General features: G+C 39.0%; 1 protein-coding gene across 3 annotated transcripts in view; it reads left to right on the forward strand.

Annotated features, from left to right (window-relative positions):
- Nucleotides 1-22,534, forward strand: part of cd99l2 (CD99 molecule-like 2) — a 47,650-nt gene extending 25,116 nt beyond the window's left edge. For 2 of the 3 annotated variants that reach the window (XM_072376685.1, XM_072376687.1), the window contains exons 4-9: nucleotides 10,133-10,213; nucleotides 10,899-10,967; nucleotides 11,057-11,110; nucleotides 11,228-11,347; nucleotides 15,439-15,504; nucleotides 17,549-22,534. In XM_072376685.1, the coding sequence (XP_072232786.1) occupies nucleotides 10,133-10,213; nucleotides 10,899-10,967; nucleotides 11,057-11,110; nucleotides 11,228-11,347; nucleotides 15,439-15,504; nucleotides 17,549-17,610 (452 nt within the window). In that variant the 3' untranslated portion in view covers nucleotides 17,611-22,534. The remainder of the gene's footprint in view (nucleotides 1-10,132; nucleotides 10,214-10,898; nucleotides 10,968-11,056; nucleotides 11,111-11,227; nucleotides 11,348-15,438; nucleotides 15,505-17,548) is intronic. The other variant, XM_072376686.1, reaches the window with a different exon arrangement.
- The last annotated feature ends 409 nt before the right edge of the window (nucleotides 22,535-22,943 follow it).

Genomic DNA, 22,943 nt, shown 5'->3' on the forward strand with positions numbered 1-22,943 from the left:
GCCATTTGGCCAGGGCTAAGTTGAGCCGGTGGGGAATCGTGATGCTCACTTTGCCATCTCATACATCCTATAAAATGCAGTCCTTGGATGTATCAGTCTATTAGGCATTCAAGACATATTACAACAAGGCCATGGACAGTTGGATGCGAACTCACCCTGGACAAACTGCTTCCATTTATGCCATCCCAGAGATTGTGCATGAGACCTTCCTGTCAGCAATGACACCAAGAAACATCCTGTCAGGATTCAGGTCCACTGGTATCTTTCCTTTCAACTGGGATATCTTCACACAGGAAACCTATGCACCATCCATGGTCACAGACAGACGCAACCCTGACGAGCAATCTGACCAGCCATCTACCTCAGCTGACCTACCGGCACCTAGTGTTACATCGCTATCTGATAGTGCTGTCTCTCCCAGACATCCAGGATATGTATTTCCAGAAGAAATAATGCCATTCCCAAAGGTAATAGCAACAAACCTTAAAAGAAAACGGTGAAGACACGAAACTTGACAGACACACCTGAGAAGTTGTTGTTGGAAACAAGTCACAAAGAAAAAGAAAAGAAGAAGGCTAGAGAACTTCTCAAGATACAGGGTGCAAAAAAAAACAAAAAAACAAAACAACAACCCATCATGGAAAGCAGCTCAGAGAGTGACACCATGATTCCACTGTGAGAGTTCCGAGTCTGACACGAGTGAAGAAGAAAATACTGAGCTTGCAGTGGGCGACTTTGTGGTACTTTAAGGGCAAATCAAGAAATTACCGCTACATTGGCTTGCTGGAGAAGATTGAAGGCGATGATCAAGAGTGTAAGTTCTTGAGAAGAGGCAATGCTGGTTATTGTAAACCCACCTTTGCATGGAGTAGGGATATGGCTCAACTTATCCTATACACGGGGTAAGTTGTGCCACAAAACACCTTTTTTTGGACATGCTATATTATCAAAACAGTTATGTTTACACTCATTCTGTTTGTTTGAAGAGATGCACAACATCGTAAAATATTTGCAGATATATTAGTTAGCAACAAAACTATGATTGCCTTGATGTAGCGATCCTATATGAGATATGGCTCATCTTACCCCAGTCTCCCCTACCACAAAAATCGGCATGCAGAAGTCCTACTGCATCATTTTCTTAATTCACCCCTCTCACTGAGAGCTGTGTATCTAAACTTCTCACATGTAGCCGTCCTACTACATGCCCACTGGACCCTGTTCCCACTAATCTATTCCAATCCATTGCTCCTATTGTAACTGCAGCAGTCACACGTGATTAATGCTTCACTGACATCGGGCACATTTCCTACCACATTCAAGCAAGCTCAGGTTACACCGCTGCTCAAGAAACCTTCCCTCCCTCCAACTCCCGTGGAGAACTATCAGCCGGTCTCTCTCCTCGCATTTCTGTCTAAAACCATTGAAAAGGCGGTCTTTAAGCTGGTCACCGATTATCTCTCACAAAACAACCTCCTTTATCCAGACCAATCTGGGTTTAAGAGTGGACACTCCACTGAAACGGCTCTGTTGGCTGTGTGTTTGGTCTTTGATCAGCCAAAAAAGAGCACACGTCACAGGATTGTCGTGTAGCAGTGCCTACACCACGCTTAAGACAATCCAGACTCTTCCACTATGGTGGAATGACCTACCGAGCACTACCAGAACAGGGGCGTCCCTGTCTATCTTCAAGAAACTCTTGAAAACCCAGCTCTTCAGAGATCATCTCCTATCCTCGGAGTAAAAGAAAATACAGTTGGAGGTTTGATACTCTCTTGTTGGAAGATCCCACATTTATTGACTTGTATGTTTGCTCAAAAAGATGAGTTTATCATGTTTATTTTATTTTTTATAATCTCTTTTTATTGAGGTTCAAGCAGCACATATTATCCTTTACATATAATTTCTGTAGAACCATACTTTTTCTTATACAACAGGAGAAAATAATACAGCATAGATTTAAACATATACAAACATAAAAATAAACACACCACCAGATTGACACTCAAATTCTAAGCTATGTCCTGGACTTACATGTTACATCACTTATTGAGTAATATTAAAGCTCAGACCAGAGGGGTCCACAACATCTAAAACTGGTTGCCATACCCTTGTGAAAGCTCCCACGTTGTCATGAAGGGTATAAGTCAGTTTTTCCAGAGGGACTATACTCACTACCTCCTTGTAGCAATCATCCAGTGTAGGAATATCCTTATGAATCCAAAACTTGAGAATAGTTTTTCTTGCCATATACAAAAGCATTCTGATGAGTTTAGCATTATGATGATTCCTTGCGTTCGGCACTTTGGCTGCGAAAACACACTGAAGAGGTGAAAGGTCCAAGGTATGCCCAATCAATGTGTCCAGCTCTTTCTTCACCTCATTCCAAAACATTTATATCTTTGAGCATTCCCAAAACACGTGTGCATAAGTACCAAATTCTCTATCACATTTATTACAGTTAGAGGAACTGAGACCAACCTGCCTCTCAACAAAGGTGTATAGTGGAGCCTGTGAAATACTTTAAATTGTCTCTCTCTGTCATTATTACAGCTCAGGATGGTTTATGTGTTTTTTATGATTGTTGTCCAAGTGTCCTCATCTATCTGGCCTTCCAAATCAATTTGCCATTGCCTTTGTATATGGTCGGTGGAACAGTTAGAGTTTATATCAAAAGCTTCATACACACAGGAAATAAATCTTTTTGGCAGAGGTTGAGTAAGTAGATTTTCCAAGAAGGATGAGTTGGGGGTTTGCATGTTCTTGAAAATATAATGACCAATTTGAAAGAATCGAAAGAAATGGGACTACCATCGAAAATATTTACTCTTCAAACTGTAAATTTGGCTCCTTCTGTAAATAGTTTGGAAAGCTGGTCTAGTCCTTTTTCCTGTCATTCCTTAAGTGCCGCATCCTGACATGAGGGCAAAAAAAAATTAGGATGGGAGCTAGGAGTGAAAAGTGTTTTTTATGTTTGAAATTAACCTTAATTTTGTTCCATGTGTACAATGTATTCAAAACAATGAATCTATTTTTGGCCTCCTGTTTTGCTTTTTTATGATTCACAAAAGGGCAAGCCTTCAACGTCAGCATACCGCAGTTTCTGGATTCAATGTCAATACATGTATTAATTACGTCTGGGTTTACTCATTCATCATTCATATATATACCTCATTTGAGCTGCCCAATGATAGTAGTGTATGTTTGGGACCCCTAATCCATCATTATCTTTATGTCTTTGCAGCCTGCCTATTTTCATCCTGACCCTTTTATCCTGCTATATGAACTGTGTAAATAATTTATCCAAGTTACTGAAGAAATTATTAGAAATTGAGTTTGGCAGCATTTGTAGTGGGTACAACAACCTAGGCAAAATATTAATTTTAAGCACGTTTATCCTGCCCAACCACGAAACAGGTAAAGTTACCCATCTGTGCAGGTCTTCTCTGATGCGCAGTGTAATTGGGCTAAGATTAAGCTTTATCAATTTTCTAAGGGAGGAGCCGATTTTAATTCCAAGGTATGTTGTCTCCTTAGGTGACCAGTGGAAAGGAAAGCCACCAGGTGAGGCCGAGCCTGCTAGGGCTCCCACAGGCATGGCTTCAGTTTTAGTTAAATTCACTTTAAAACCTGAAACGTGTCCAAACTGCTGCAGACGGTCAAGTAGCTTCGGAATTGTAGTGTCAATGTCGACCAGCTACAGAAGTACGTTGTCTGCATACAGAGAGATTTTGTGTATTTTACCATTGACCAGAAAACCTTTAATTGCTGGTGTTGATCTTATTAACTCAGCTAGGGGTTTGATGGCGAGAGCAAACACTAAAAGGACTCAGAGGGCAACCCTGTGGTGTCCCACGTCCCAGCGAGAAAGAGCTCGAGCAATAGGAGTTAGTGGTTACAGTTGCTTTGTGTGACCTAAACATCAGCTTTATCCAATCAATGTATTCTGTCCCCAGTTTAAATTTTTCCATAGCATAAAAAAGATAGGGCCATTCAATTTTATCAAAAGCCTTTAAAGTGTCCAATGATATTATCAAGCCATGCATTTTTTTGTCGCTGGCCTATATGATGCTGGATCTTCAGGATCTTTGTCAAGATAAGACAAATATTGGCTAAAGACTGTCACAGTTTATGTTTTTTATATCACAGTTTATGTTTTGATCTTCATGTTTTCAGCTTATGTTCTTGCCATGTTTCTCCCCTCACTCGTGTCACCTGTTTCATTGTCATCACTAATCACTCCCTCCACAGCATTTCGTCTCCTGGTTTCCTTTGACTCATTGCGGAATCCTCTCTAACCCTTCATGCTACAGCCCACGGAAGATAAGTCTGGTTTCCTGCCTCATAGTCACAGTATTTATTTCATGCCATAGCCATTGCTCGTTCTTATAGTCTTTCTTTGTTTTTTCTTAGTTCAAAGTATTTTTGATTATCCGGCTCAGCCACGCTTTGTTTTTGTGTTTTTTTAAATAAACCCTTCTTTGAACTGAAAAAACTGCATCTGGGTCCAACCTCTCCACCGTTCATAACAAAGACACAGTTTCGGGCAGATGATGAGCTGTGTTAAAGCTATAATTAAAGGTCTTAGCAAGGTATGGTGTAAATTTGTCTTTATAGGCCTTAAACCATTCCACTGGCAGGCCATCAGGGCCAGGGGACTTTCCGCTGCGCATCAAGGATATTGCTTGTAATATTTCAGTCTCCTGGATGGGTTTTCCCAAGCATCTCTGCTTTTTCTCTGTTAGTTGGATTTTAGAAAAAAACTTATCAAGTTCCTCCTTAGTGCTGTTGTTGTCAGATGTATACAGTGTTTTATAAAATGACACGAAAACAGAATTGATGTCCTTTTTATCAACATGTTTTTTTCCCCTTTGTGTCTCTAATTCCTGCTATTGTATTATTATTTTGTCTCTGACTGAGTAGGCGTGCCAAATATTTACTAGGTTTGTTACCATATTCATACAGTCGTTGCCTTTGATAAAACAATGACCTAGAAGCTTTTTCATTCCAGACTGAATTTTGCGCTGCTCTAACAGTCTGTACTTTAATAAGATTCGTTCTAGATGGACTAGACTTATGAGCAGATTCTGCTGTCTTTAATTCCGCTTCCATCTCTCTTTGCTTAAGCAACAACACTTTTTTACGTCGTGCCATATATGAAACGGTAGCTCCTCTGACATAGGCCTTTGCAGCTTACCATAGAAATTCTGGGTTTGTATCCCCGTTATCGTTCTTATCAAAAAATAATCCCATCTCCTCCTTCATGTTTTTCTCGAAATATTTGCCATTGAGAAGGTAGGAGGGGAATCGCCATCTCCATATCATACCTCAGAGCCATTTCTAAATAAACTGGGGCATGGTCGCTAATATGAATAGAGCCTATATTGCATGGGATTGCCTGTCCTATAATATGTGGTGGTATGAAGAAGTGGTTAGTTCGAGAGTAGGACCTGTGCGGGTTGGAGTAAAATGTATAGTCCCTAGCTGTTGAATTCAGAACCCTCCATGTATCAATCAGATTTATGTCGTTTTGCATTTTAGCTAAGGAGGTATCTGAGCTCCTATTTCTGTGTCTATCTGCACGGGAGAAATCCTTGTTATCATCCTGACAGCAATAACAGTCACCACCCAACAGTGTGACAGAACACCTAAACTCCTCCAGTTCTGTTGCTACCTTGGTCCAAAATGAAGGAGGAGGTGGATTGGGGGCGTATATGTTCATCATTGTAATATGCATACCATAAATTGTACCATGGGCAAGTATGTATCTGCCCTCAGGATCTTGCTGACATGAGCCAAGTACAAATGGGATAGCCTTGTGAATCAGAATTGCAACTCCTCTGCTATTGGAGGAGAATGACGAGTAATAAACTTGGCCAACCCAATCTCGTTTTAGCTTAATGTGCTCTTTATCTATTAAATGAGTTTCCTGTAAAGAAGTTATCTGCACCTTGTCCTTTTTTAAGAAACATAAGAGCTTTTTCCGCTTGATTGGGTGGTGAATCCCTTTTACATTATATGTACAAAACTTAACACAGCTTGGGTGTGACATTTATACTTTCCTTATTCTGTCACTGATGAGCACCGTCCCTCTTGTATCACTCCAAGTACATGAGTTATCTGACCCTGTTCTATCTCGATTAAACATCTCTCTGGTGGTGGAGAAAAACAACACTCAACACAAACAGCAGGGTTAACAACTAAGAAAACTGAACACACCTGCTGGGAATCTAGCAAATCACTGGTAGGATGAGACAGAGCTCTCCAGATCATATATTATACTAACCTCCCTGAGCAGTAATTTTTCATTCTGCAATGTTTGTTTATTTTTAAACATGAAGAGAACATGCAAACTCCGCACAGAAAGGTCCACTCGGGAATTTAACCTGAAACCCCCTTTCTGCGATGGTGCTAACCACCGTGCAGCCCCTGATTTATTCATGACTTAGAATTATTAGAGTTTTGTCACGACGTGTGGGGTGGAGGTGAGGAGAGAGGACCTGAATGCAGATTTACAAAAGAAAACTTGATTTCTTCCAAAGAAACTACAACAAAAAGCGCGGCAAAGCCAGAATACAAAAACCTAAACTGCCAAAACAAAAGCCTTGAGAACAGACAAAAAAACTTAACTATGACTATGAAAAACAACTTGACTTGGATTATGACAAAAACCTGACCACACAGCATAGGTGCCGGTGACAAGGACAAACCTGATTTCGACAATATAAGTGACGGTGAGGCTCTGACAATGAGTGAACGAGAACTGGGAGACTAGGTACTATGGAGGGTGATTGGTGAGTGAGTGCAGCTGATGACAATGAACACAGGTGAAGGGAGTGGAGCTGATGACCAGACCAGGAGGAACTGAGGAAAAAGGTGAGGACATGGCAGAACTAAAGACAAGACAGAAACACAGAACGTGACAAAAAATGCAAAACATGACAAGTTTATTTAATTTTGACTTCATTATGCATTTTTTACATTTATTTTTGATTTTGATTTTATTTATAGATGTATTTACCTCTATTATTTCCCCAGTGCATTTTCTCTCCCCATTTATTTCCATATTTTCTCCTTACATTAACCTGTCTATCTTTTTACATTTATGTATGCATTTCTGCCTCATTACGCTTACGCTTTTGGAAATTTAGTAAAGCACAGAGTCAGTTATTTTCTGAGGAGCGGTCTTAAGAGTGCTGTGAAAGAAGGACGTGTTTCCCACAGTCGTTCTTAGCTTAAGAAGCTCTTTCACTAAGAAGGAAACGTAAGATCGCCCTGACCCACTCTTAACAGCCTTAGCGATCAAACGCTCACTGCAGCCGTGTCAGGTAAAGTTGTATCTGACACTCAAAGGAATACTAAAACCATGCATAATGATGAATGTGCATTCATAGCTGCAGAACACTGACACAAGAAAAATAGCATAAGAAGAAAAATAACAATATAAAAAAAGAATTGCCCATGTGTTCCTGTAGCTACATAAATAAAATGAATCATCATTACTATCACTCATTACATTTCACACATTTGGCATCTGCATATGAGTTTACAGTAGCTATAAAAAACATCAACAACCCTGTGGTACTTAACAGATATCAGGGAAACTGACAGGTGTGATTGAACTCGGCTGGAACCTCATCAAGAGAGGCTCCACCTGCTAGTCTATATAAAGGCGTTGCTGAAGTCCGTGCGTGTGAGACACCATACATACGCAATACAGCATATTGTCTCTGCTAACCAACAGCGTCGCTGTGCGCGAAGCCAGATGGTTTACACAAATGCCTATGTGCATCAGCACTTCTCCCCACTTGACGTGCTGTCGGACCGGGCTGTCCAGTCCAAGTACCGGCTTCCCCGTGTGGAGATCCAATGCCTCATCACACCAGTGTCACCATACATTCAGAGGCCAACCCGCTGCAATTTTGACCTCAGCCCGGAGGTGCAGCTCCTGGCCTCGCTGTGTTTTTAGGCAGTGGGGAGCTTCCTGGAGGTGGTGGGGGACGGCACTGGCCTCAGCAAGGCATCGGTTTCACGGAGTGTGGCAGTCTCGCAGGCCACAGGGACTAGAGGGGGACATCTTTTGGGCTATGGCCTGCCAAATTCAGGTCTTTTTTGCCTTTTGTTCCCCCAAATAACGCATCACGGTGCTGCCAGACCTCGTCCACTAATATGGGCATCTCCTCTGCGGTAAACAAGGGTGACCTCTTGTTCCGTTTGCTGCCTGCTTTTTCCATTCTCACGTGTGTGTTCCGAGCCACAGGGGGGTATATATATGCGTTAATGGGCTTGATTACTATTTGGATACACCTGTTAGCTATGATCACACACACATGGGCGCATAGCCTAATTGCACCTGTGTGTGGGGACCATAGGGCGTTGTGTGTGATTTATGTGCTGATAAAGTGGTGGGTGATCGATTTGCCTGGCATCGATTGATTTAGTTTCAGCGCCATGGCGGTGAACAGTTCCCACTAAGAAGCTTCTTTGGTGGGATCATAAGAAGGCAGTTAAGAAAATGTCTGGGAAACACCCCTATCTTAGCGCTCCTTCTTAGCCGAACCCTTCTTAAGAGCCTTCTTAAGTCCTTAAGAATGATAGAATCTGGGAAACGCAGCCAGTGTCAGTGACCTGTCACGGCAGCCAGCTGGAGCGGAGCTCTCCACAGAGCCCATGCATCTTTTGCATGCTGGCATCATATGCAAAAGTAATACTTGCAATTACAGATATCAATGACAGCGCTCCAATTATATACCTGAAATCACTGCCTAATTCCAGCGAGAACATGTCACCCAATACAGAGGTGAAGGTATATGGTATGCATGGTATGAAAGATGCGCACAATCTCACCGCCCGTGGATGTTTACATTTGGAAATCTGCGTGGAAAGTGGTGGTGTGAAAGATCCATGCCTAATTATTGCGAGCATGGACAACAGACTTCTTGTCTGTGGATTTTGCCGACCAAAATGTCATGTAGATTGGTTTTACATGTAAGGGGAGCTGAACATATAGCTTTCATCCACAAACCAACGTGGGAGAGCCCGAAGACACATGTGCCAGAAACAGAGGCATGCGTAAAACCACTTCATGCTGTTTAGTTGCTTTTTTTAGTGAACTTTCATTTATTTTGGATTTTTGTGCGTGTTATGGAGCTGTTTCGGTCCATGTTTGTGAGACTTTTTTTCCTGGATTAAATTTTCGGAAGTTGAAACAAGTGGCATCGCAGTGTGTGATTGAAAACCAACATGGTCTGCTTCCCGTTCAAGGCATCTCCTCCTCCAGTTGCCGAGACTTTGTGTTTTTAATTACGCTTATCTGTAAACATGTGTTAAAACATGTAAAATGCATGAACAGAAAGAAGGGACTCACCTGTTGAGTAACGCACATTTCCTTATACGGAAAGCCTTGTCAGAATAGCGCAATGTCAGATTGGTGGGATGTCGGAATGGGTGTTGCCACCCAGTACGAAGTACAGAGCTGCTCTGACCACTGAGGCAAAAACAATTCAGTTATAATGCAAATTGTTGCGTTATTGCTCCTTGGATATTGTTGAGTGTTCTTATCAACTTTTCCTTTCTAGCTACGGCCAAGGTTATACTGACCCAGCTTCAAGCACCAGTTTCCCTTCAATCCTCTTTAAAATGCAGCTTTATCATATAACAAGCACACGATGCCCTCAGGAGGAAAGGGAAAAACAGGACCTGTTGGTATCTTGCAGGTTATACACAGTAACACTCAATACAATGCATATAAGAATTAATTTCCCATTACAACAACACAGCCACAAAGACCGGAAGTGGGAAAGGCTAGCAGCACTAGTGGCAAGTTGAACCTGCAGTAAGATCTCAACGGCCTAAGTGAATACAGCCCTGAAGTCTGTTCAAGCTCTATAAACAGCTGCTATATTTTAAGCACGCCCAGTGAGAACACAAACTATCGCTGACTTTCAGTTAACAAGCTATCTGTATCATAGCTTCGATACTGGAAGAATTGTTTTACCACTATTGGTTTCAGGAACAATCTTTTGAAACAAGATCTGTGCGGCCTGATAATCAACCAGTAGGTGAGCAGGGTGAGCTTTGAAAGACTGCCCCTTCATTTGAATATTTCTTAAATTTTCCATTTAATTTACAGCTGTTGAAGACTTTGATCTGGCAGATGCCTTGGACCCCAAAAAGGACATTTATGGCAAGAATAAGAACAAGGGGCAAGAAGGTGGGTATGAGATTCTCCCAATGCGTTAATAACATCTGTGAATGATCAGTGTTTATTAAGTCTAATGACTTGAAAAAGCTTTTATGTGGATTTAAAGTCATTGTGTTTCCATTTTAGAAAATTAAAGTGTCTGACTTTGCTTTTTTCATTTGGCTTTTAACATTATCTCTTTGTCTCCTCAAAACTTTCAAACCTTTCTTCATATGCCCATTTGAAAAATTAGCAAAAGTAATTTGTTGCAAAAGCTAGATGTATTTTATTTGTTTATTTTTTATATGAAACACTAGATAATTCAATACTTTAAAGCATCTGAAAAAAAGGATTAGTGACAAGATTCCTTTCAACAATTCTGATATCTTGCAAAGGTTTGAAAGCCAAAGCACATACAGCTCATTAAGAACAAAAATTATAGCTGGTTTCTGTAGCTCCACCAACAAGACAGTTTTGCTGTGCCAGTAAGGAAGGAATAGGATTGTTGCGCACTCCTGTGTGCATCTTCTTCACATATTTAAAAATACAATTATTATTAATTTAAAAACATATTATTTTTAGGATATTACTTGGTTAATATTTATATTTTTCTATATTTCCTTCATCCAGTAATTCCAGGTATGTAGTGATGTATGGAGAGATATGAATCTGAGTCTGAATTTTCACATTGGTAAGTACTTGTGTTTCCTTGTAGGTGAATTTTCTGACAGTGATCTGATTGATGTGAGTAAAGACAACACCTATAAACCTGACAAAAGCAAAGGTAACATCTAGAACCTTATAGAGGATTTGAGTGAAAATATTTAATGCAGACTTTACAGAAAAGATCCGATATGAACATTGTTTCTGCAGGGGGGCATCTAAGTGGTGACAGTGGTGAGATCAACCAACATGATAACAAAAGTGGTAGGTGTTTTGGTTCTGTACTATTTCTGTACTGTTTACCATTCACCTTTCATAATGTGTGTGTGGCTGCCTGAGTGTAATGTTTAGAAGTACCTATGTCTGGGTTTGTGTTTCCAGGGACCACAGAAGAGGTGGGCACGATTGCAGGGATTGCTAGTGCAGTAGCGATGGCACTGGTGGGTGCTATCAGCAGCTACATCTCCTACCAGAAAAAGAAGTTGTGCTTCAGTATACAACGTAAGGCTTTCGCACAAGAAGCATCTGTGTTGAAGCAACACTAAAAAAGTTTGTGAACCTTAAACCTTCTGAATTGCTCAGTCTTACATCGGTCTTTGTTATGCATATTTCCAGATCTGAGTTTTCAAAGTTCACAACATCGTTTTCCGCCCCAGCACAACGCTATTTTGCTTTACTGTACTACTGTATGTGCAAGCCACAACACGCTTTCAAAATTAAGTAAAAACAATTTAAGAAAAACTGTCGATATTACAAATAAAGTTTAGGGGAGAAAAATACACTGTTTATAGTTAGAAAACCACAATAGCAGATCCAGAAAATGGATCCATTCACAATACTGTGCATGTAAGTGAGGAATAGGAGATAGTCTATCAGCAAGAATAAACAAGAGTTTGGATTTTAGTGCTGGAGAGAAGACGTGGACGCAACTTACTTTGCTCTGAGAACGCCGTAAATCAGAGGAGACTGAAGCTGTAGTTAATTCTCACAGTAAAACTAATGAAATATGTTTATGAACTACAGACATTTACTTTAGCGCTCTGTATCATCATTCAGAAGAAATACGCAACATTACAACAGCTGCATTTAGTTCATGCTTTGGAAAAAAGAAGCTAAAAAATAAAAATAAAAAATACAGGAACGAACTAAAACACTGAATCTGACTGAGCTATATAATGAGCTATATATATATATGTATATATAATGAAATTAAATGAAAAAAAGATTCTCAATGAGAAAATATAATATTGCAGTTTTTATTTATTTTCAATCGATCATTATAAGCTGTCATTCTGCACGGTTATTGCTGCTAGCTGGAATGATCTCCTGCACCGGTCTTAGTTGCGGCAGTGCTGAAGAAGCCTCTGACTGAACACACTTGTGTGTGTGTAACTCATTAACTAAATTAATGTAAATAAACAGTAAAACATCCCTTACTCAATGACTGGTACAACTGATTGGGAAGTGTTAATTTAAGACACTGATATTCTTCATTACACAATTAATTGCAGTTTTTTCTAGCTTTATAGACAAGGAGAAAATAACATGCATATGATAAAGTCTTAACATGCTTGATTCTATCTTTGCACTATATCGAATGAGCAAAAATTCTTTCATATAGACATAAACATCTAGAAAAATCTGTGTTATAACCTGTCACATAAGAAGATTTTAATTAAATGAATATTAAAAATGACCAACTAAACAAATCTTAGAACAAAGTGAATGCGACACAACAAAGATGAAATTAGTTAATGCCATTGGTTGATGTTGTACTTTTTGTCAGTAGGCTGATTAGAACAAAATATTTGTGCATCCCTAGTATTTACCTTAAATTCCGGACTATAGAGCGCACCTGAATATAAACCTCACCCTCTAATCTTAAAAGGAAAAATAATTTTTTCCCGAACAGTGCCTGTAACACCGATGGTTTTAACTTAAATACCTATTGTAACACACAAATACGTGGCGTAAATGCTTTTTTTTTTAACAGTGTCTGTAACATCGATGGTTTTAACTTAAATACCTATCGGTAACGCACAGATACGTGGTGTAAATGCTTTTTTTTTAAACAGTGTCTGTAACACCGATGGTTTTAACTTAAATACCTATCGGTAACGCACAAATACGTGGCGTAAATGCTTTTTTTTTTAACAGTGCCTGTACACTGATGGTTTTAACTTAAATACCTATCGGTAACACAGAAATACGTGGTGTAAATGCTTTTTTTTTTAACAGTGTCTGTAACATCGATGGTTTTAACTTAAATACCTATCGGTAACGCACAAATACGTGGCGTAAATGCTTTTTTTTTAACAGTGCCTGTAACATGGCTGCTAAAAAAAAAGACAGTAGCCTACCAGGAAAAATCATTGATCGCCTTCTTCATCTTCCTCCTGCACACTAAAACTATCAAAGTAATCTTCTTCAGAGACCAAATTGAACAGCCTCAGAACTTCATCGCTCACTTCAGTTTCTTCGTTGTCGCTCTCACATTCTCATCTCAGATTGATTGTCTTTAATTTAAAAGCTGCATCACATGCATTTCTTCATTTGTTTTCCATGTTGAGGATGAGTACAAATGACCGATTTACAATAATTTAGTAGTGTAAGTGTGTTTGATATGTGGTACAATTTCATTGGACCACTGTGAACTCTCCATTAATTTTATTGGTCTAATGTTATGCGGCAAAATGCTTTTGGCAGCATGAAAAAAAAAAGAAAAAAACATATTTTAGCCGCACCGTATTATAAGCCACGGTGCTCAAAGCCTGGGAAAAAAGTCGCAGTTTATAGTCTGGAATTTACGGTAGTTTGATTTAAGCCCACCAGTTGTGTAGAGTTGCGTGACCTGTGACATTTTTTTCTAGCAGTGGAGATACAGAAACCTCTGAACATTTTGTTGTTTGATTACTTTTATTGAGAGGATTGATAGTTTTGTTGTCATGATTATAAACCTGCATGTCATCAACTTTACCAGCAGAGCCAAGCTAAGAAAACGCTACAGAACAGAAGAGCTAATAAGTTATTACTCACAGATATAAACAATGAAACTGTTTCTCTGAGCTCTTTCCAGTTGTAAGATTCATCTTGTCCAACGTCTTGTTTTACACGTTCCTCTTGACTTCCTCTCATAGCTTTCTCTTGGGTCTAGTTTCAGCCTTTGTTGAGTTGTTTTTTTTAAACTACTTTTTAAACTGTATTTGTAATGAAAGCAATCTTATTTCCCCTCCAAATGCATTAGTAAAAGTGGTAGTGTCTTCCCTGGTGTTGCTGTAAAAGCTGCTTTCGTGAACGTGACAAATTTGACGAACCTATAGGTCTGGCTTTGTTGTCTCATACACACATCTTCCTTCCAGTTGTTCTTTAGTTGTCTTATATTTCTTTCGGACTGTACACCTCATCCCTTCTATCTCTTCTAGAATCTCAAATTTTGCACATCATAAGGATGCAATAATAAGCTAACAAAAATATAATAAAATCCCTTTTTTTTCTGTAAAGATCTGACGAGGATAACACACAGTTTGTTAATTTATTACATGCATATAGTATAAGATTAATTCTTCTTAATCATCTATAAGATTAATTAATTGGGAGATCTTAAACTATCTATAAAACACTTGCTCCAGTACCAAATGCCCAAGCTTAATGATGTCTAAGAGAGCTGTATATTTTTGGGAAATATCCGCCTAACCAAATAACTAAAAACTACTTTTCGCATTTTATCAGTTTAGCTGTTTTGTTTTACAATGAGATAAAACATTAGCTGCTCTTTTCAGTAAGATATTATTTGGAGTTGCATGGTGGTGTGGTAGTTAGAACTGTCACCTTGCAGCAGTTGGGTTCCTGGTTTGAATCCTGGCTGGGGATGTCTATGTGGAGTTTGCATGTTCCCCTCATGCGTGGGTTCTCTCTGGTGTGGGTACTTCAGCCTCCTCCCATCATCCATTATCATACCTGCTTATTCCAAGGGAGAATTTAGAATTTAGACAATTTTCACCAATTAACCTAACGTGTGTTTTTGGATGGTGGGAGGAAGCCTGAGTACCCAGACAGAACCCACTCATACACAGAGAGAACATGCAAACTCCACACAGAAGGGCTCCAGCTGGGAATTGAACATGGAACCCGCTTGCTGGGAGGTGATGGTGCTAACCACCATACCACTGTGCAGCCCAAAAATATGTTGTTAGGTTACTTTTGGATTCCAAATTGACCCTAGGGATGTCCCTAGATTTGTCTCTATGTTGGCGAACCTGAACCTGAATTGGATTAAGTTGGTATAGAAAATGAATGGATTATCTATATCATAATATATTTATCCGTTTATCTGCCAGGCCCTTTTTTCCCACAAAACAACAATGATATATTAGAGGCATGTCATTGGTTCTGTTCAAATTGTGTTTTGTACACAGCTCACATCAGATATTAGTCACAAGTTGTTGTTTTTTTCATTCAGCTTCCTTTTCATTATTTTTTGGACCAAACCTCTTAACCCTCTGGACTCTGAAGTTTGTAGCCCTGGTAACAATTATGGTATTTTGTTTTCCTTGGAATTTGTTGATGAAAAATGTTATTTTGTGTTTTGACAGAGAGCCTGAACACTGACATGTGCAGTTCTGAGAATCCTGAAGCTGTGTTGGCAACAGAACCACAAGGTACATACATCTCTGCTGCACTACATTTAACCACTCAGATGTACTCTATCATTCTCATTTATCTAGCAGAAAAATGTATACAGTAATGGGCTACATTAAGCTACCTTTTTCACATTGTTTCAGGGTTTAATTTTTCCTGCCTGATTTTCTAAATGTTATCGCTGCTATCCCTCCTGTCTCTCAAGTGTCACTATCAGATAAAGGGTCAAAATGCTCATAAAAGTAATTTTAGTATATCAAGTATTTAGATTTCCCATATACCTAAGTATTCATTCCACTTTGAATCCATTTAAGAAGAATCTTAACCACAATCTCTAACCACAGGATTAAAAAGTCCAAGGACTGCAGAGTGGTGTGGTGGTTAGTACTGTTGCCTCACACCAAAAGGGTCCCTGGTTCAGATCCTGGCTGGGGCCTTTCTGTGTGGAGTTTGCATGTTCTCCCTGTGTATGCATGGGTTCTTTCTAGGTACTCCAACTTCTTCCCATTGTCTAAAAACATGCATGTTAGAATAACTGATGATTCTAAATTGACCCTATAGGAGTGAGTGTGAGCATGCATAGTTGTTTGTCTCCATTTGGTCCCATGATAAACTGGGGACCCATCCAGGGTGTATCCTGGCTGATGCCCAATGGATAGCTGGGTTCCTCCATTCTCACTATTATCCTTAGACAGGATGCATTCCTTAAACAATGTAACTGCATTGTTAAAACATCTTCCCAGCGATGAAGTGTTGGTAATCAGCTGGGTTTGTGTAACATCCAGTGGGATACCAAAATCTTTTAGATGTTGTTACGCCCCCAGCTCTCTAGGGGAAAAAGGGAGGTAACATAAAGGAAAGTAAAAATTAAAAACAAAGATTCAGAAAAGTACCCATGATTTAATGGACAAAATTAAGAAGGATCTAACAATGTGGCTCACCTTTTTGTTGTTGCCTTATGTTATATGTAATCTATTATAAATCTATTTCTGGAATTGTGAAGCACTTTGGTCAATCTCTGGTTGTTGTAAGGTGCCATATAAATAAACCAAGTAAACAGAGACAATATCTCAAAGTGCTTACAAAGAAATGTCACAAGTGAGATGAGCACGAGGGGCCAGCTGCCACCGTAGAGTTAACTTAGCTGCTCCCTGAACACCAGGAACAATTAGGTTTAAATGTCCTTGGCTGGCTCCAGAGGACATGAAGTGGAATGGCCCAATCCAGGACAGGCAACTGCACAGCCTCTGATAAATAGGAAATGAAGGGAGATTGACCAGTTCTGAATGGGCAACTTATCCACCCAGGACATATAATGTTGGGTATTATCATGGGAGACTGGTGTGAATAAAGCTTGTGTCCATTTGGTGTAAAACGTAGTCGGGAGTGAAACTAAAAGTGATCAGTGAGGAAGAAGTCTGTGTTTGTGTATTTAACCTAATTTTGAGAGAGCTGATTGGTCCTTCTTATTAGGGCCCGATCACCAACGGACCCTATAGTATCTGTAGTATTTCTTTGTTCTCCATGAAACTTTGTAATTTGTGGTGTACACAGCAAAATGGTAGCTTCCTACCTTTTACGCTACCGAACACTTCCAATCTCATTCTGCTTTAGTAAAACCAAAAATGGATGTGAAGGGAGTTATTAACTTTTTCAGTTCATGACTGTCTTATCAAATATATAATTAAACTATTTTTGTAACCTTTAAACAGGTTTCTTGGGCACTTTTGTCCTTTTTATTTGAATGTTGCTTGGAGGGTAGTCAGCAGGAAGGTGGGCAGAGAAAAGCTGTATGACTGCAGCAAAGCTAAAAATCTGGACCCACTACATGGAGGGACTTCAGCCTCTGCACATGGCACATGGCTTAACCATTCGAGCTAACCAGAGCACTTCTTTTGAATTAGACTTTGTATTTTGTGCTTAGACTGGATGCATTCCTTAAACATTGGAACTGTATTATTAGAATGTGTAAGAACAGTGATGAACTGTTGGAAATCAGCTGGGTTTGTGCAATATGTGTCTTGTGATTTGTAATGTCTAATCTGTGTACTTCTGTCTCTGCAGTCCAGCAGATTCTCCTGGAACCACCCAATGCTGAGCGCCGTACTGAAGGGAATGCTGTGTAGCACACACTGGATGTTATTATCATTATGGTGAACATGTTCATTGGACCTTTATTTATGTTTCATCAAATTCTTTTTTTTTTTTTTTTCAGAGCACTATCATAAAATTTAGCAACACCTCTTCAATCAACCTTAATCTAAATTGATATTTTTACATTTTCAGTGTTAATTTAATTTCTTTGATAATAAACTAAATTCTTTAAGATAAGACAGCCACTTGAAACTGATACAAAAGAAAAAACTTGTGCTTTAACATAAAAAATTGTTACAATAAACTGCATTTCAGATATATAAATATCTATTTAAAAATATAGATGCAGAATATGTTAATCCTTTAATTCTTTCTTTGAGATATTCTAGTGTATTGTAAAAGCATTTTGAGTGGTCATCTAGACCAGAAAAAGGTCCATTCCCCATTTTAAAATGTGTTTTTTCTCAAAATTTTCTCTATTACCAAAGCTTTTATTAGTAGTGCAATCAAATATGAGTATGTTGCTCTGAATGTTGATTTAAGTTTTTTTTTTAATGACACATTAATAGCTTTGTTTAATTTCCTACTGTTGAATTGCAGTCAGAAATAAACTTTTGAAATATGTGCATATTTCTCTCCTTGATGCACATATGGTTTTTATTTAAATGCAAAGTAATTCAATTTTCATTGTGCTCCTACTCTTTTGCACTTCACATTAGAAGTTTGCCTAAGTTTACTCATACATGATTAGTTCATATGGATCAAATCCTCCACAAATCGAACAAAAACATCAACCAGAAAAGTTCTAAAATCTTGACAGCTGCATTCAGATTCATATGCAGTTATCGATGATATTCAAAACAGCAAATGAGGAACATTAAGTGATATTTTCCAGACTTTTATCACTCTTCATAAGTTTCTTTCAGTCAAATAGGGATTTTTATGTAATTATTAATCAACTGTTATGATAAGATGCATAAATAGTCTTTTGACATCAGGTATTCCCTGATCAGCCCTAACATTATGACCACCTGTCTAATATAGAGTGTAATCTCCTCGTCCTATCAAAAGAGCTCTGACCAGTCAAGGTGTGGTCAAAGGACATGTGAAGGTGTCCTGGAGTGTCTTGTATCGGGACCCCAGCAGAGGATCCTTTTGGCCCTGTGGGTTGTAGGGAGGGTCTTTGTGTTTTGGGCTTGCTTCCCACGGATGCTATCAGATCCCGTCAGATTGGAATCTGGAATCTCAGGCTCTTTGAAAGGCTTTTTATCCCTTCCTAAGCTGTTTTTGTAAGGCTCAGTGCTGTCAGCAAAAAGCTGCTCGTTAGGGTGGTGTTGCCATACTGTCTGGCTGTTGGGAGCAATTGGCCTGCAGAAATGTTTATTAGGTGTCAAAGTGAAATCTATGTGAGTCCCCGGATGCAGTTCTTCCCAGCAGAACATTGCACTGAAGTGTTGCTCACTTTACCTGTCAGTGGTTTTAATGTTATGGCTGATGGGTGTAAAACTCTCTGTGGTATTATTAACACCTTAAAATCAGCAGCTCCTAAAAAATGAAAAATTTGGAAGTTTCCTAAAAGTCTTATTTACTGTTTGACCTTGTTATGGCCTATAGCAGGCTTCACTGTTGGCTAAGAAAGTTCACCTGTTAGTATGATATATACTCATGGAACTGGAGTTACTGGAGTTTACTACTGTTTACATGCTGAAACAAGTTTCTTTGTACTGCTTCAGCTAAACCCTGCTTCTTTATGTATCCTTATTCATATTTGTATCTTTTAGAAAAAAGTCAGAAACATTTCTGTCTATTTGAGATCACAACTTTTTATTATGAAATCAGCTAAATATCACAAAAAGGTCCAAATTACAATAAATTAGTTAATAATGATTGTCTTTATGAAAAAAAGCTTTTGATTTACATTAATGGGAGGTGCTAACATTCATGCCTGTACAGTCAGAGTGACAGACATGCACATAGTGTCAAATATGAGCATGGTAATAAAATCATGTTAGGTTTCACCACAGTCAAGCTTATTTGACATTACACTACTGGGATTTCTCTCAACAGAAAAGGATTTTGAGAAAAGATCAAACCAAATTCACCAGGTATTTTGTCAAATTTCTGCCAAGTAGAATGGAGAGTAGTTTGGAGCCATTGTCATATTCGCACATTATTCTGGTGAAGATAATCTGTGTTTAGGAAAATGATGACTGCTTTTAAAGTGTAGATCATGTTAGCAGCTGTAGCTAGCACCCTTTTAAAACTAAAGCTCAGATAAGCACTTTTTACACTGTGTACCTGACTTGACTTTTCCTTCTAACAGACGAATTCTGGAGATGATTACTGTTTGCTGGTTAGTAAGCTTATGCACTTATCAGGAAAAAACACAGTAATTAGGTATCACTGGTTGTTCTATGGGGCGGCACAGTGGTGTGGTGCTTAGCACAGTTGCATCACTGTAAAAAGGTTCCAGGTTTGGATCCCAGCTGAGTTCTTTCAGTGTGGAACTTGCATGTACATTGTATGAGTGGGTTCTCTCTATCAATCAGTGCTGCATTTTTAAACACGAAGAACAAAACAAATAGTGCAGGGAAATAGCAGAGCAATTTGTCATATGCTGGAAGAAATGACCATGCATTGCACCTGCCAGTGTTTCATGTTATGGCTTATAGAAAGAGGCCTGGTATCTTTTTGTCTGATTGCAAGCACCTTTTTTAAATTGTTAAATGTGCTGTACCCAGTGCGGTCTGCTCTTTTTGTGCAGCTGTTCCAAGCGCACAAAGTTGACAATTCTGAGCAGGTAGCTATGACCTGTGAGACAGAAATATCAGAACAAAAAAAAAAGCCCTTTTATGGGACCTGATTGGTCAGATATTGAATATTGATGGCAGGGGTTGTGAGACATTAAGGCACAGGACACAGCAACCCCACTGCCTAAATGTCTCTTTTTAAAAATAATGTACAATACAGTTTGTTACATGAACTTCTGCAACTGGCACACAGCTGTTGCTGAAACTGAAACAACTGGAAAAGGTACAAATGTGGCCTCTCGATTGAAAAAATACTTCAACATTTGTTATCAACATTGTTAAACATTTATCATGCAAAGAAACGTAGCAGTAAGATGTTCTGTTACTACTACTTCAGTTTCATCTCTGAGATGGGGTCTAACCTGTCCCACCTTCTCTCTGGCTTTGTCCTGGCAGAATTTATGTTCAGAGAATATGAATGATAATTAAAAAACAATTATATTTGCTCTTTTTAAATCATAATGACAACAGAAACTACCCAAATGACCCTGATCAATGTGCCTGGAAGACAAACAGTGAACTGGTTGAAGCAGTGGTCCTGAGGCCTGAAGAGGCTTAAACAGATCACTGGCTGTAGCACAGTGGCATGGAGACGGCCTTTTGATGGCTCTTTGTGACTTCTCTAACAGGACAACATATTCATGTGTAATACGATATATTTGCAGGTCTTATGAAGATTAGAGATGATGCATCCCAAAACAATAGGCTGAGCAAAAAGGGTTACTTTAAGATGTCTATAGATAGACCTGTAGCCATATTTATCAGCTCCTCTGACAACTCTTTTTCCTTCCCCCACCATGCTCAGTGTGGTGCATAGATGCACACAACACAAAGGTTGAGTTAGCTTTTCAGAATTTTAACTGGTTGCATGTATGCTTTCTATTCAACCAAAACCTGTTAATAGCAACAAGTGACTTTAAAGGAGCAATAAAAACTTTTTTTGTGATTTGTAAAAGTTTACAATAATGTCATGTAGTAGATTTTTGACGTTATGCACGGATGTGTTTCTTCTTTTTTTCTGTGAGTGTGTTTTCTTGTTTCAGTGCAAACAGCACTGTTAGTATTGCCCCTATGAGAAGTCATGTGTTATCTGAAATCTACAGGTGGCCCTGACTGTATGCAGTGAAGACTGAGGAAGTTGTGTGACTATCGAGGAAACACACTGGTCTGAAAAAGGACATTTTTATTCAGCTTGCTTTGAAACCATAACAGTATAAGTTTTTTTTTTTTCCCAAGTTAAATCAACACAACAGCAAAATATCAGCAAAACATATTAATTTGGTAGAAATAGTTCATGCTAATTGAATTGTATATGAGATCACATGAGGTGAGATTACAAACCTGCCTATCATGCACATGTTCGTATGGAGTACCCAGAGAGAACATGCTACCTCCACACAGAAAGGCTCCAGTGGAGATTCAGTGCTAACCACCCCACCACTTTGTTTGAAGAGACACGATCAGTCGAGGTAGCTGTTCAAACATGACATTGGACTCTTATTGTCAATTACCAACAACATTAACTGAAATCTGATCAAATGATTCAAACCAAGAGATGATTGAACTCAGTGCAACCTTCTAACTTACAGCCAAGATGCAGACCTGTACGTTTATTAACCTACTTCTCCCTTTCACACAGCAAACCAAAGGCAGTCAAATGCCAGACGCAGAAAAAAAGCCAAATGTCTTGTTGCTTTGAGAAGATGCTTAATACGGCCATGTATCTCTTGGGTATAGTCTGTTTGGGATTTGCACTCGCTTTGGGCAGTCTAATGACACTGACTCCTGTCCGGTTGGCCCTCTGGGGGTCCTGTCTGTGGAGCACAGCCTGGTGGTGGGCAGTGTGTCAGACAAAGTCAACCAAAAGCTCTGTTGCCTGAATCAGATTCTGGAGAAAACATTTTGCTTGCAGTGCATTGCTCAGCAAAGTTTCAGCTGGTGTGATACATGAGAAGTGGCTTTGTGACACTACAAGCACACACACTCTTTCCACTATACTGTTATACATGCTGTGTACACCCAGCTGCATCTAAGAGTTAAACACAGTTGTTTTCACAAGTCAGTGTGTGACACTTTGTGATTTTGTAATGATAAACTCTGCTTTCTCTAGAATATTGTTTCTAATATGAACAAAATAAACGATACACCTCTGACTTTTTGTGGATCGTTTCATTTGTATTTACTTTCAATTAAATAGCAGTTGTACTATAAATATGTTATTATAAATTACTTTAACATCACCCATTTTTGATTAAACAAAGTGAAATTTACAAATTAATAATACAAAAGGGTAGATAAAGGATTAACTTGATGTATGTTTAAACCCTGCTGTTCAAGGTCATGTTTCCCTAACAACACAGAACACAAGATGAAATCAGTTTTAAAATTTCTCTCGTTTTGTGTGTAGATAAGAAAACGTGAACAAGAAGGTTTCTTCAATCCAGACACCACAGTGCACAGTCAGGGAGGCTTAGCTACTCTTAATAGGACATCCAAAAAAGATTGTTTATTCATTTTTGGAAGGTTTTTAAAATATTACCTGTGTGCTGCATAGT

The sequence above is a fragment of the Leuresthes tenuis genome, unplaced genomic scaffold (assembly GCF_036924035.1).
Source record: "Leuresthes tenuis unplaced genomic scaffold, fLeuTen1.0.hap1 SCAF_22, whole genome shotgun sequence".
NCBI lineage: Eukaryota > Metazoa > Chordata > Actinopteri > Atheriniformes > Atherinopsidae > Leuresthes > Leuresthes tenuis.